This window comes from Lepidochelys olivacea (assembly GCF_965140295.1).
Source record: "Lepidochelys olivacea isolate rLepOli2 genome assembly, chromosome: 8".
Lineage (NCBI taxonomy): Eukaryota > Metazoa > Chordata > Testudines > Cheloniidae > Lepidochelys > Lepidochelys olivacea.
In genome coordinates this window covers 42130359-42143923 of record NC_140418.1, presented here as the reverse complement: position 1 = coordinate 42143923, position 13565 = coordinate 42130359, and the positions used below count along the sequence as shown (strand labels likewise).

Genomic DNA, 13565 nt, shown 5'->3' with positions numbered 1-13565 from the left:
GTAACAGCTAATTTAGACCCCATCATTTTATATGTATAGTTGGGATTATGCTTTCCAATGTGCATTACTTTGCATTTATCAAGGTTAAATATCATCTGCCATTTTGTTGCCAAGTCACCCAGTTCTGAGAGATCCTTTTGTAGCACTTTGCAGTCTGCATGGGTCTCAACTATCTTTAGTAATTTTGTATCATCTGCAAAGTTTGCCACCTCACTGTTTACCCCTTTTTACAGATCATTTATGAATATGTTGAATAGGATTGATCCCAGAATGGACCCTTGGGGGACACCACTATTTACCTCTCTCCATATGGGGTTGTTTGGGCCCAGAGCTGCTCTCTAACCCTTTGTTCTCCAGTGTGGGGTTTGCACACCCCATCACAAGAGGTAACATCACTTTTCTCTGCCTGCTCAGTGTTTCTCTAGTTATCCATCCTAGGAGTAGACTAGTCCTCTTTGCTGCAGTGTTGCACTGGGACTTTATGTTCAGGTGGTATCCACCATGACCTCTATGTCGCTTCCAGAGTCACTATTTTCCAGGATAGAGTCCCCCATCCTATAAGTGTGGCCACATTCTTTGTTCGTAGATGTATGATGAAAGATCAGTGCACCAAGCTTACCTAGTTACCCAGATCGCTCTGTATCAATGGCCTGTCCTCTTTGCTATAGGCCACAACACTAGACTTTGTGTCATTGGTAAACTTTATCAGCAGTCATTTTATATTTTCTTTCCAATTATCGATAAAAGAATAGGGTGAGAACAGATCCCTGCAAGAGCCTACTAGAAATAATCCCATTAGATTCTAGTTTCCCATTAACAACTATACTGTGAGATCTATCAGTGAGCCAGTTTTGAAGCCACTACCATGGGCCATATTGATATTTGTATAGTGCCAGTTTTTAAATCAAAACGTCACTTGGGACTAAGTCACATCCATTACAGAATCTAAGTTTATTATGTCATCATAGTTACCTTTATCAGATAGATTTGTAATTTGCTCCCGGAACAATATCACATTTGTTTGACACAACCTATTTTCCATGAAACCATGTCTGCTGGTATCGATTATATTTCCAGCCTTTAGCTCTTTATTGCTAGAGTCCCGTATCAGTCATCTGCAACACGTATGTTAGCCCATGAAACCAGAAGGCCCATCCCCACCATGGGTGAGCAGCTGGGTTTGAATGCTGACCAAGTCTCTTCTCACTTAAAGCACAGTGTACTGTGTTCTTGTGAACTATTGTAACCCATACCATGCTCTGTGGGGCTCTGGCCCCCTCTACTGATGGAGTTTAATGAGTCTGCTACAGCCTTAGCAAACAGAGCTGGGTCATTTAGCTCAGGCACTAGAGGCTCCTGCTTTAAGATCTAAAGGGCCCAGGTTCAATTCCTGCTGTTAATAATGCACCCTGCTAAGCATGGTATTGTGTTATCATGGGCAGGTGGTTGCAGGAAGTATGCCCTGACAGTCCTAGGCTGGCTCCCTGAGAGGGGCTAACCCCATGAAGCCCTGGGCTGCTATGGGCACTCGTAGCTGTCAAAGCTGCCCAGGTATCAACCATCCATCCGCATGCATCATTGGAAATGTAGCTCCTGGTTGCAGTTCACACCCGCCACCTCTGTCTGGTGAGCAAAAGGAGGAGCCTCCATCAGCAGCTGGAGCCGAGAGCCACATGCAGAGCTCTGGCACATCCCATTTTGGCCAGTCGCTGAGATACCCTTCCACGGTGCTGAGTGAGAGGCTGCAGCTGCCCCCACATGCCTCCTCAGAGCACTGTGTGGACTGACTCTCCACAGAGAGGGAGCTCTGCCTCCCCTGAGAACAGCAATCTCCGGCTCTCATCCTCCAGGTAGCCCTGTGTGGCTGGGCCCCTGCCGTGGCCTCATGGAGGCCAGGTGGTGGAGGACTGAGTCAATGTGGGGCAGCTCTTGGAATCAGGGCCCATGTGAGGAAGAAGCCAGGACACTCAAATGAGCCTGACCAGCTGTGTCCTTCACCACGGGAGTGGGAGAGTCAAATGGTATCTAGGACTCTTTCAATAGAATCCACACACCCCAATAGGAACACGTGTGCCCACCCCCTCTGATTTCCACAGGGCTTGGGCATCAGTCACCATCCCCTGTTCAGTGAGCAAGGCTAGAGTGAGCATGAACCTCTCCGTTAGGGCATGGTAAGTCTTTTGGCCCAGAGGAGCTCAGGACACTTACTCCAGAATTGCAGCAGTCTCTGTGTGACACTGGATGCTACTGGGGACTCCTGCCAAGCCTGGGGACTCCTCCTGGATACCAGAGACACCCCCGCTGCCAACTACAAGTCAATTACCTCCCTGCCCCACCCTGCTGAGGGGAGTCACTTTCCCTCATGCAGGATGGCAGCATGGAAGGTGCACAGGCATGACCTGCTGAGGTGCAGTGATCAAGCTGTGTTGATGGGGTCTGGGTCTGGGATAGCAGGGTTTGGGTGAGGGGCATTGGCAGATCTGTGTGTGAGTCCAGGAGGGGCTGCGGCAGGTGCATTTGCAGAGATGTTACTGTGGGGGTAGGGGCCAGGCACTAGAGTAGCAGGTGGTGCTGCGGGCTGGGACAGAAGTGTATCTGGAGCTAAGTGGAGGGCACAGGCAGGAGAAGGGGCTGCCGGGATGTATCAAGAGTGGCTACATCAGCCAGGCTGTGTGGAGGTCCCAAGGTTTGCATAGCAGGGGGGGTCTATGAGTCTACACCAGATACCAGACACCCATATTTGTGTGGGGTGCGAAGCCAAAGCCTAGAAGAGCAGGAGGTGCTACTAGAGATCTGCGGATGGGCCTCTTTCTTATACCAAGCCTATCACTGTGGTATCTGTGGTGCACTGGCATAGCTTTGGGGAGGTTCCAGGGCTGAGCTAGCATGTAGTGTGGTGGAGCAGGGCTGGCGTGAAGTGGGGGGAGCTTGTCCAGAGCTACCTGTGCCATGCCTGACCTTCTCCTGAGGGCCAGTTCTGAGTTCCTCGGAGGCACTGAGCATTCTCCACACTCACTGGAGCAAACCGAAGGAGCAGCCAATGGTGTGTCTCGTTTCAGCTGTATGCCGTTATCCTCTGGGCATGTCAGGCGGCCACATCCCAGACGAGGACATCTCCGCTTCCAGTCAGTGGTCTGAATCCACAGCAGCCAAGTATGGAAGGTGAGGGCAAGCGATGCAAGGGAGCCGTGTGCCTTTCACATGGGGTGATTGGCTGTGTGGTATCACACTTGACCTATGGCAGGGGAGAGCTGCGTCACTGATGTTCTCAATGGCCATAGCAGGATTTCACTAGTGTTCCTGTTTTGTGACTGGCTATTGCTGGGCGAGGATCCTGTGCTGGGGCCCAGGGCGTGTTCCATGAACCTGCAGAGTCTCGCTCTGCCAGTGTCATCCTGCGTGTGCAGCATACCTCAGTGGCTGCCGCTCTTCCAGACTCCTCTGCCAGCCACCACTGCTCCTGGGCCCAGCACAGGACGAGGCAGGCTCTGCTGCAGCTGTAGGGAGGTGGAGAGCACTTCCCAGAAGCAAGCAGTGGGGCTGTGGTTCCATGGCAGCTGTGGGGCTGGCCAGTGATGAGCTTCCAAAATCTTAACAACCCGTTCCCTCCTCACCCCACGAGGGGGTCGTGGCCTGTCCCGTTCCCCCCCCCCCGGACCCCTGCCCCATCCACCCCCCTCCTCTGTCCCCTGACTGCCCCCAGATCCGGGCAGGAGGGTCTCATGGGCCACTGTAGTGGGTGCCCACCCCGCCCAGCCCCTAAGAGCCAGAGGGACCTGCCGGGGGGCGAGGTGGGGAGTCCTGGCAGTGCTTACCTGGGGCGCTCCTGGGAAGCATCCAGCAGGTCCCTCTGGCTTCTAGGGGCAGGGTAGCATAGCTAGGAGGAGCGGCTGCTTCCCCCACTGATCACATCAAAAGTGGTTCCCTAGGCGCCGACTCCATGGTTGGTCCGGGGCTACAGCTCCCACGGGGAAAATTCCCGCCCCGCGCCCAGCCCCAGATCACCTCCGCCTCCTCCCCTGAACGCACCACCCCGCTCTGCTTCTCCACCCCCTGCCCCCGCTTCCCGCGAATCAGCTGTTCGCGCAGGAAGCCTGGGAGGGCTGAGAAGCAAGCGGCAACTTCGTGCTCAGGCCCAGGGAGGAAGAGGTGAGCTGGGGCGGGGAGCGGCTCCCCTGCACCCCCTGGGTTACCTGCTACGGTGCGGGCAGCCCTCCTCGCGCCCCCCCCTCCCCAGCTCACCTCCGCTCCGCCTCCACCTCCCTGGGCCCGAGCGTGAAGCCACCACTTGCTTCTCAGCCCTTCCCTCGCGAACAGCTGATTTGCGGGAAGCTGGCGGGGGGCGTGTGGAGAAGCAGAGTGGGGTGGCGCGTTCAGGGGAGGAGGCAGAGGTGGAGCAGAGGTGAGCTGGGGCCGGGTGCGGGGCGGGGAGCTGCCGGTGGGGGCTCTGCACCCACCAAATTTTCCCCATGGGTGCTCCAGCCCCGGAGCACCCACGGAGTCAGCACCTAAGGCACCACTTTTGGCCGGTTAAATTTAGTAGCCCTTTTAGAACTGGTTGTCCCTCGCAGGACAACCGGTTCTAAAAGGGCTTCTAAATTTAAGCACCGGTTCTTGTGAACCGGTGCGAACCGGTTCCAGCTCACCACTGGGGCTGGCCCAAGATAGGGTTCCTGGAATGTGTTCCTGGGGGCAACTTTGTGGGGCCATGGCTAGGCTGCACGGGGCCAGCCCCTGCAGCAGTTGCCAGGTGCCATGGTGGCTGACAGCTTGGTCACAGGTTGAGGCCCCTGCAAATGCAGGCTGAGGGCATGTTCAACAGCAAGAGGGAAGCTGCAGCCCTCTGCCCCTAGCAGTCTCCTGCCAGGTACCAGAGTGAGGAAGAGTCCAGCCAGCCACAGAGGGGAGCAGAGCGGAGATGGGAGCATGAGGAAGGTGCCAAGTGGACAATGGGGCTGGGGACCTGGGCTCAGACCCAGGGATTCTTGGGGTGAAAAGGGCATGCTGTGTGTCAGAAGACAGGGCAGATTTGCCCAAGAGTTTTGTAGTGAAAGACATGCAGCCATGAGCTTTCTAACCTAGACCTTTCCCCAGGAGACTAGACCCAATGGGCTGTGTGATGTCTGCAGACCCAGGAAGGGCGTGTGGCCCTGGAGCTCAGCTGCATGTCAAGGGGCCTCCCTGAAGCCAGCATTAGCCATCACAGCGCTCTCTGGGAGTTCCCTCCTTCACTCTGGGCTCAGTAAAGGATGCTGCAAGAATGCGTGTGTTCATTTGTGAACGCATGCTGGGGAGGGTCCCTTGTGCTAGGAACACTGTCATGAACGTTCCCTCAGCTGGAGCAGTGACCCTGAGCCAGCGAGGAGTTCCTGACGGGTGGCGCTCACGCCGGGTCTCCTCTCCTCCCACCCATGGTCATCTTAACTCCTGCAGGCAGGGCGAGAGAAACCCACCCAGAACAGCCCTGTTGGCCTCACTTTCTCTGCTGGCCCAGCCCGCTCCTCGGAAGTTGCCTGAGTGTGAGAGGGCAGCTGCAAGAGAGAGGCTACACCCAGCATGTGCCCAGCAGAGGCTGCCCCAGGGCTGGGGTTTGACCTTGTGGCAGCCTGTCGCTCTGCATGGGGAGTTGGTAGCAGGATACAGTCTACAGCATGGTGCTCTTCCACTGTTCCTTCCTGTGGTACTGACAGCTCTTCCTCACCTGGTGCTGAGGGAAAGTCATGCATCATCTCTGGTGATTGGAGGGAGACGTTTCCTCCTGACCCCTCCCATCTCACCTCTCCATCTGGGGCTCTGCCCTGCCACCTTGGTTACCCAACAGCTTCTCACGTGGCAGGCCCTGCACATTGTGTTTCTGCCTCTAGTGCCTGGTCCCTGACCCAGCTGTGAGGGCTCCTGTCGGGCTTGAGGCAGGGGCCAGTTTTGCATTCATGCCATGCTGCTGTTGAAGGGCCAGCCCCACGTCAGAGGCAGTGAGGAACACTCTCCAGGGAACATGCCCATGGTGATACCCTCCAGCTCCTGCTATATATTATCCTGGTGCCATCTGCCTGGCCCAGTGCAGTCCCATGTGCTTTCTGCCCTCCCCCACTTTGGGTAGCTAGTGCCCAACAGGTACCCACAAGTGAGGACTGGTGAGAGCAGGGACTGCAGTTGGGCCCCCTGGTGAGCAGGATCTGGGGGCAGTGGTGCTGTATTCCCCTCCTCTGGGCCCACAGAGCCCCAGGGCCCACACTGGCCCTCAGGCCTGGTTCTGGTGGGATTTCTGATGGGTCAGATACAGACCCTGCCCCCTGCTGGAGCCAGGGTCAGAGCAGGGGAGCACACAATTTGTGAGTGGGGAGGCAAGGAAACACCCCCACAAGACAGCAGGCAAGGAGAGCCGGGTGGCCATGATGGGTGGGTATGGGTCATGCTCAGAAACGGCACCCAGCACCAGCACGCCATATCCAGTGTGAGCTGCTAGGGGAACATGAGATGGCCCGTGGGAGGGAGAAATTCTGATTATGCTGCTCCTTGCCCAGCTCCACACTGGCCATGGGACTGGTGTCCCTATGGGGGGCCCAAGGCCAAAGCTCAGAACTCAAAGGGGCTCGGGGAACGCTCCTCCAGCATTTTATAATGAGAGAATTGAGACCTCAGGGCTTCAGGCCTAAGCTTGGCTGGTGAGCCCTCCCTACTGCAGGGCCCCAAATCTGTGAATCCACCCCCATATCCCAGCTCTTTGTGAGGGGAAGGACAGGTCCTCCTTGTGCTGCAGGTGAGTTAAGGGTTGGAGGCTGAGGAGCTGAGACTTTTCTACTTTGTTACTGCTGGTTAGAAGATTCCTGGTCAGTGCTAGGCCAGCCCAGGGGCAAGTGGGGTGGGCTGTGGGGAAGGCAGGGTGGGGTCTGACGCCTGGGGAGCAGGGTGCCATAATAGGCTCTCATAGGAAGTCTTTTTGGAAGTGACTCTCTCTCTTCCTCTGCACTCCTACCCCACCCTGCACTGCCCCAGGCTTGATTCAGAAGAGGGTGATGGGGCTTGGTGTCCAGAGATCCCAGTTGAGCCGGATGACCTCAAGGAGTTCCTTCAGATTGACCTGCACGCCCTGCACTTTATCACCCTGGTGGGGACCCAGGGGCGACACGCTGGCGGCCATGGCAATGAGTTTGCACCAATGTACAAGATCAATTACAGCCGGGATGGCACCCGTTGGATTTCCTGGAGGAACCGGCATGGGAAGCAGGTAAGGAGGTGGGGAAATTAATAAATCTTCCCTGCTAGGATCCCACTGCCCTAGAGATGGGAAGGGGGGCCCTGTATGTGGGATGTGTCACCATGCTCAGACTGGCACCCTAACCAAGTGTTGCTGATCTGGCATATACTGCAAATCCAGTATCAGGTGGGCCAGGTATCTCTGTAGCTGCCACCTCGAGTTACAGGCATTCAGGGCTGAAGCAGTGCCTGGCCAACGAGCAGAACACCAGCTCCTAGGACAGAGAATGCCTTTGCCTGGCTAGGGTACTGACAATGAAGGGTGTCAGCAATCCATTTCTGGGGCAGTTGGGGCTTGGTCACTGGAGTATTGGAAAATGCTAGTGAAGATGCTGATGATACCTGCCATGCAGTGCGCAGGGAGGTGTGAGTTGAAGTGCAGGCTTTACCCTCCATGCCCATTCATGCCAATCCACCTTTCCCAGTGCAATGTAGACAGGAGATGCACATTAGCACCATCCAGGCTGCCACAGCTGTAGTGCTGGATGGAAGTTCACTGCAGGGAATACAAGCATATCTACTGCCATGCCCTGGGCCCGTAACAATGACAAAGCCCCATGCACTGGGGGGATTGTGCCCACCACACAGATGCTGAGACTGATGCAAAAACAGTGATCTCCCTGCCCCTGGTGGCAGAGAAGTGCCGGGTGGTGGTAGCAGGGTATGGTGAGGTGCAGCAGCCGTGAGCCACACTTGGAGGCCTGTGGGATGTGTGAGCTGCCCTCTGACTCTCTCAGCTGCACAGCATCAGCGCTCTTTGCTCCTAGTATCTGTCGTCCTTAGGTGCTGGATGGAAACACCAACCCTTATGACATTGTCCTCAAGGACCTGGAGCCTCCCATCATAGCTCGCTTCATACGCTTTATTCCCATCACCGACCACTCCATGAATGTATGCTTGCGAGTGGAGCTCTACGGCTGCACGTGGCTAGGTGAGCAGGGGCTCTGCAAGGGCACCAGTCACACCCATTTCCAGTGCCATGGATCAGGGGACCAGATGAACTGCAAGTACAAGGGCTCTTGCTGTGGCAGCAGGACCCTGTGTTGTGTTTGGGGGTCTGACATGGAAATGCATCTGTCTGCATGGATCTCTAGGCAGTGGGGGCTTGCAAGGGGCTATGGCTGGCAATGGGGCTTGGAAGGGGAACACTCACCAGAAGTGCTGCCTTCTGATCAGGCTAGGGTGTGGTAGGTTGTCTTCCTCCCAGGGGTTTCCCTTTCTCACAGTAAATCCTCTGTTTGGGGATCTGTTCTCTTAGCGACTCAGCCCTCCGGCTAGGTCACATGTTTGAACCCAATGATGTGGAAATCTTCAGAAGTCAGCAAGAGCTTCGGGGCTTCCCCCATGTGTTGGGGTCTGGACCCTTGCACCTTCAGGGTCTCCCAACTAGATTCCCCACCAAGGGACAGGCTTCTGTCATTGTCCCCTCTTTAGGGGCTGGTAGGGGATCCAGGGCCCAATGGTAGGCAGCTGAGATTGGCACCTTGGGGCACTATGCGGCTGCCTCCCTGCCTACCAGTGTCCCCTCTCCCCACAGGGTAAAATAAAGAACCAAACACAAAATTAAAGTCTGTGACCTTCAGAAGTCCCTAGTCCCTCCTTTGCAGGCTTGAGCAGGTCAGTATCCAAGCCTCAGGCTGTAAGCTTTCCTGGGAGATGCCTTCCCAGGAGCTTGTACCACAGGTCTTCTCTTGTCCACTGCCTGCCCCCTACTCAGCTGCTCTGCTTCCCCTTTTAAGCCCCCAGTCCAGCTTCTGCCAGCTCCTTTACCTCTTGTTCTCCAGTATGGGGTTTATACACCCTGGCACAGGCTGGCAACATGATTGTGTGACGGGCTTTGGCAGCAATGGGGGCTTGTGAGGGCTCAAGACTGGAAATGGGGGTTTGCTAGGGGCTGTGTCAGCAATGGGGGGTTGCAAGCAACTGTGCCTGGCAATGGGGGGTTGTAAGAGGACATGGCAATAATGGAGGTTTGCAAGGAGCCATGTCTGGCACCTTGGGTGTGCAATGATCCATGGCTGGCAATGGGGGTTTGCTAGGGGCCGTTTCAGTAATGGGGGTTTGCGAGAAGCCATGGCTGGCAATGGAGGTTTTTGAGGGTCCAGGGCTGTGTGAGGGGCCATGGTTGGCAATGGGTGTGTGCAAGGAGCCGTGGCTGGCTACTAGGGTTTGCGAGGAAAAGTGGCAGCAATGGGGTTGTGCAAAGGGCCGTGACAGCAATGAGCATGTGCAAGGGGATGTGTCCAGCAGTGTGGATTTGTGAGTGGCTGTGGCAGTAATGGAGGTGTGTGGCTCACAGTGGGGGTGTGAGGGGGCTCTGGTGGGTAATAGGGTTGGTGAGGATCCGTGGCAGCATTGAGGATTTGCAAAGAGACATGGCACTAATGGGTCTGTGTGAGGGGCCATGGCTTGCAATGTGGATGTAGCAAGGGGGGTTTGCGAGGGAATGGGGCAGCAATGGTATGGGGGCTCATGACTGGAAATGGGCGTTTGCTAGGGGATGTGGCAGCAATGGGGGCATGCGTAGGGCCATGTCTAGGAATGGAGGTTTGTGAGAGGCCATGGCCATAATGGGAGTTTGAGAGAGGCCGTGGCTGGCAGTGTGGGTTTGCGAGGGCCCTTGGCTGGCAGTGGGGGTTTTGCAAGAGGCTGTGGCTGGCAATGAGGGTTTGACAGGGCCCTTGGCTACAATGGGGGTTTGTGAGAGGCCATAACAGTAATGGGAGTTTGTGAGGGTATGTGGCTGACAATGGGGTTTGCGAGCGGTTGTTTCTGGCCGTGGGGGCATGCAAGGGGCTGTTTCTGGCAATGGGGCTATGTGAGGAACTGTGGCAAGCAATGAGGGTTTGCAAGGGGCCGAGGCAAGCAATGGAGGAATGATGGGGCATACCAGGCCCAGAGGTGCCCTGATGGAAAAGGAGCGGTAAAGGTGAGTCCTCCAAGTAGCCTAGAGAGGCTGCACGGGAGTCAGCCCAATCAGGGCCCAGCAGGCCCATACAAAAGGGGCTGCTGTACAGAACAGGAGTTAGTTGCTGCCTGGAGCTGGAGGAGCAAGGAGGTTGTTCCTAGCTGGCTGAAGGAGCGGCAGGCTCTCAAGACAGAGAAATTGATGGCAGGGACTTGGGGAGGGAGAAGGAGCTCCTGGCTGACAGCTGGGTAGCTGAATGCCCTGTGATATTCATAAAGGAGCTGTGGGAAAATGTCCCAGGGAGCAGTAAAAATGGTAGCAGACTCAAAGGGGATGCAGTGGCATGTGGCTGCTATTCGTAGGTTCCCTAGGTCAGGACCTGGAGTAGTGGGCAGGCCCAGGTCCCTGCCACTGGGGAAGTGGCCTGAGTATGGAACTGGGATACGCCCCTGGCAGGGGATCTGAAGAGTTTAGTTGGAAAGCTGGAGCCAGAAAATCCCAGCAGGGTGAAAGCATTGGCTCCAGGGAAAAAGCCCAGGGGTGGAGGTACAGCCCCTTTGCAGGGTCGGGACTGTTAAGCAGTCCCACAGTCTCTCCAGGAATTGAGCCCGGGAAGGGCTGCAGCAAGAGATGTTCCAAAGTGGGGTATTGAAACAAGCAGTCCAACAGGGTCCTATCACGTGTACAGACTGTGTGCCCGGCGGGTGGGCTGAGTCACTGAAGACCTTCTGCAATCAGAGACAGTGCCAGCATGTGCACTCAGCCAAGTGCCTGGCAGTGAGGGCCCTCAAAGGGCTGTTGGTGGCAGTGGGGGTTCATGAGGGGCCATGGTGGCTAATGTGTTTGTGTGAGGGAATAAGACAGCAATGGGGGTTTGCGAGGGGCTGTTGGTGGCCATGGGGGTTTGCCGGGGCTGTTGGCAACGTCGGTTTGATAGGAGATGTGACTAATAGTGGGGTTTGGTGAGGGGCTGGCTGGCAATGGGAGCTTTTCAGGGGCTTGACTGGCAATGGGGGTTTGTGAGAGGCCGTGAAAGTGATATGTGTGGGGGAGGGGAGGTTGTGGGGGGCATGGCTGGCTGTGGGGCTATGTGAGGGGGCCATAATATAATGAAGCTTTGTGAAGGGTATGGCTGCCAGTGGGGATTTGTGAGGAGTCAGGGCAGTAATGGGTCTGTGGCTTGCACTGGGGGTTTGCAGGGGAACATGGCTGGCAACAAGACTGGAAATGGGGGTTTGCTAGGGGATGTGGCAGCAACGGGGGCATGCGAAGGGCCATGTCTAGGAATGGAGGTTTGTGAGAGACCATGGCCATAATGGGGGTTTATGAGGGACCATGGCTGGCAGTGGGGGTTTGAGGGTATGTGGCAGTTCATGGGGCTTGGCGAGGGGCCATGGCTGGGGGCATTGCAAGGGGCTGTGTCAGCAATGGGAGTGTGGAAGAGGCCGTGCCTGGCAATGTAGGGTTGCGAGGGGCCGTGCCTGGCAATGAGGGGTGGGAGAGGACGTGGCAGTAATGGACCTTCAGATGCACCCGTTGCTGGCAATGGGTCTGTGTGCGGAGCTGTGGCTGGCATGGGGTGTTTGCGAGAGGCCGTGTCTGGCAATATAGGTGTGCATGGCAGCAATGGAGCCATGACACAGTAGAGGTTTGACAGGGAATATGGGTGGTAGTGGGGGTTGGCAAGGGGCCGGCTGCCCATGAGGATGCGCAAGGGGATGTGGTACCAATGGGGGTATATGAGGGGATGTGGCAGCAGTGGGGGTGCGGAAAAGGTTGTGTCTGGCAATGCTGGTTGCCTTGGGAACATGGCAGTAATGGGTATGACCGAGGAACAGTGGGTGTGTGTGCGGAGCTGTAGCTGGCAAGGGGTGTTTGCGAGGGGCCATGTCTGGCAATATGTGTGTACACAGGGCTGTCACTGGCAACTCGGGTTTGCAAGGGGCCAGGGCTGGCCATGGAGGTGTGTGAGGGGACGGGGCTGGCAATGGGGCTTTGCGAGGGCTCCTTAACGGCAATGGAGGTGTTTGCGGGGCCTTGGCTGCCAGTGGGAGTTTGTGAGGCCACATAGTGTCAGTGCCCGGGTTTGTGAGGGTCCATGGCTTTCAGTGGGGGGTTGCTAGGGGTTGTGTTTGGTGGTGGGGTTTGGCATGGGGTCAGCTGGCAATGTGGGGTTGTGAGAGGCCATGAGAGTGATGGGTGTTTGTGAGGGGCCATGGCCCACAGTGGGGGTTCGCGAGGGGCTATTGGTGGCAGTGAGGAGGGGGCAGCAATGGAGGTTTGATAGAGAATATGGCTGACAGCAGGGTGGAGGAAGGTGACAGGCCATGCCTGGAAGTGGGAATGTGGCAAGGTCCATGGCTAGCAATGGGAGTTTGTGAGAGGACATGGCAGCAATGGTTGTGTGTGAGGGGACGTGACTGGCAAAGGCAGGTTGCAACTTCTTAGCCTATACCCATATCTCTGCTGGCATGACATTTTCACTGCCCTATTTGTCAGCCTGGCCAGTTCTCCATCCAGCCATTCTCCCTCTATTTTTGTGTGACACTCATACAGCGGAGCACAGTCTGTTTCTGAGCTCATCCCTGGTCTGTGCTGCAATCTAGAGCCTCTTGGCCCAGGTGGATGTTGCATTGTGCTCTCCTTTTTGTTTATCCTGGAGAGTTGCTGCAAACCTGTCTGGGGGGGATGCTTGTTTGGGCCCACACTAATTGCACGCCGATTGCTCTGGCAGATGGGCTGGTTTCCTACAACGCACCTGCTGGACAACAGTTCGTCCTTCCCAGCGGCACAGTCATTTACCTCAACGATTCTGTGTATGATGGCGCTTTTGGCTACAGGTAAGTCCCCAGAGAGCTCCTTGCCTAGGAAGGTGGGGGAGGGGTTTTTCGGGCAGGTCAGGGCTTGGTAATGACAAGCTGCCAATGTTCTACCAAGGGCTCCATAAAAATGATCCCCCAGTGTTGTCCTGTGATTAAACCAGGTTTCTACCAAACAGTTTAAGGTCACCTGTTTAAGCTGCTTGACTTGTCAGCTCCTCCAGTTCTGTACATCCTTGAGCACATCATCAGTACTCAGCGAACTAACTAATAGCAACCCCACTCCAGCAGGGATTGTGCCCCTACAGACAGGAGAACTGGAGATATGCTCATTTGCCCATTTAAACAAGACCGTGTTTTCCTTGCCATAAGCACAGAAGGAAGGAGCCACTTGGCCAACAAAGGGGCAAGTTGCTGCCTCTTTCTGAGAAAATAGCCATTGCTCTGGACATTATGAGTTCAGCCCAGGTCATCGGACATGCTGGGATGCTGTGGAAAGCCCCTGGAAGGGGTGTTGGGGGCTGTGTGACTGAGGCAGCCCACTGAGATCTCTCTGATGTGGAGTTAATAGTTGTTTCCCC

General features: G+C 55.9%; 1 protein-coding gene across 1 annotated transcript in view; it reads left to right on the top strand.

Moving 5' to 3' along the window:
* DDR2 (discoidin domain receptor tyrosine kinase 2) overlaps nt 1–13565 on the top strand; it is a 140699-nt gene that overhangs the window by 75512 nt on the left and 51622 nt on the right. The window contains exons 3-6 of the mRNA XM_084636676.1: nt 3060–3162; nt 6997–7228; nt 8041–8188; nt 12900–13005. Of these exons, the coding sequence (XP_084492802.1) occupies nt 3060–3162; nt 6997–7228; nt 8041–8188; nt 12900–13005 (589 nt within the window). The remainder of the gene's footprint in view (nt 1–3059; nt 3163–6996; nt 7229–8040; nt 8189–12899; nt 13006–13565) is intronic.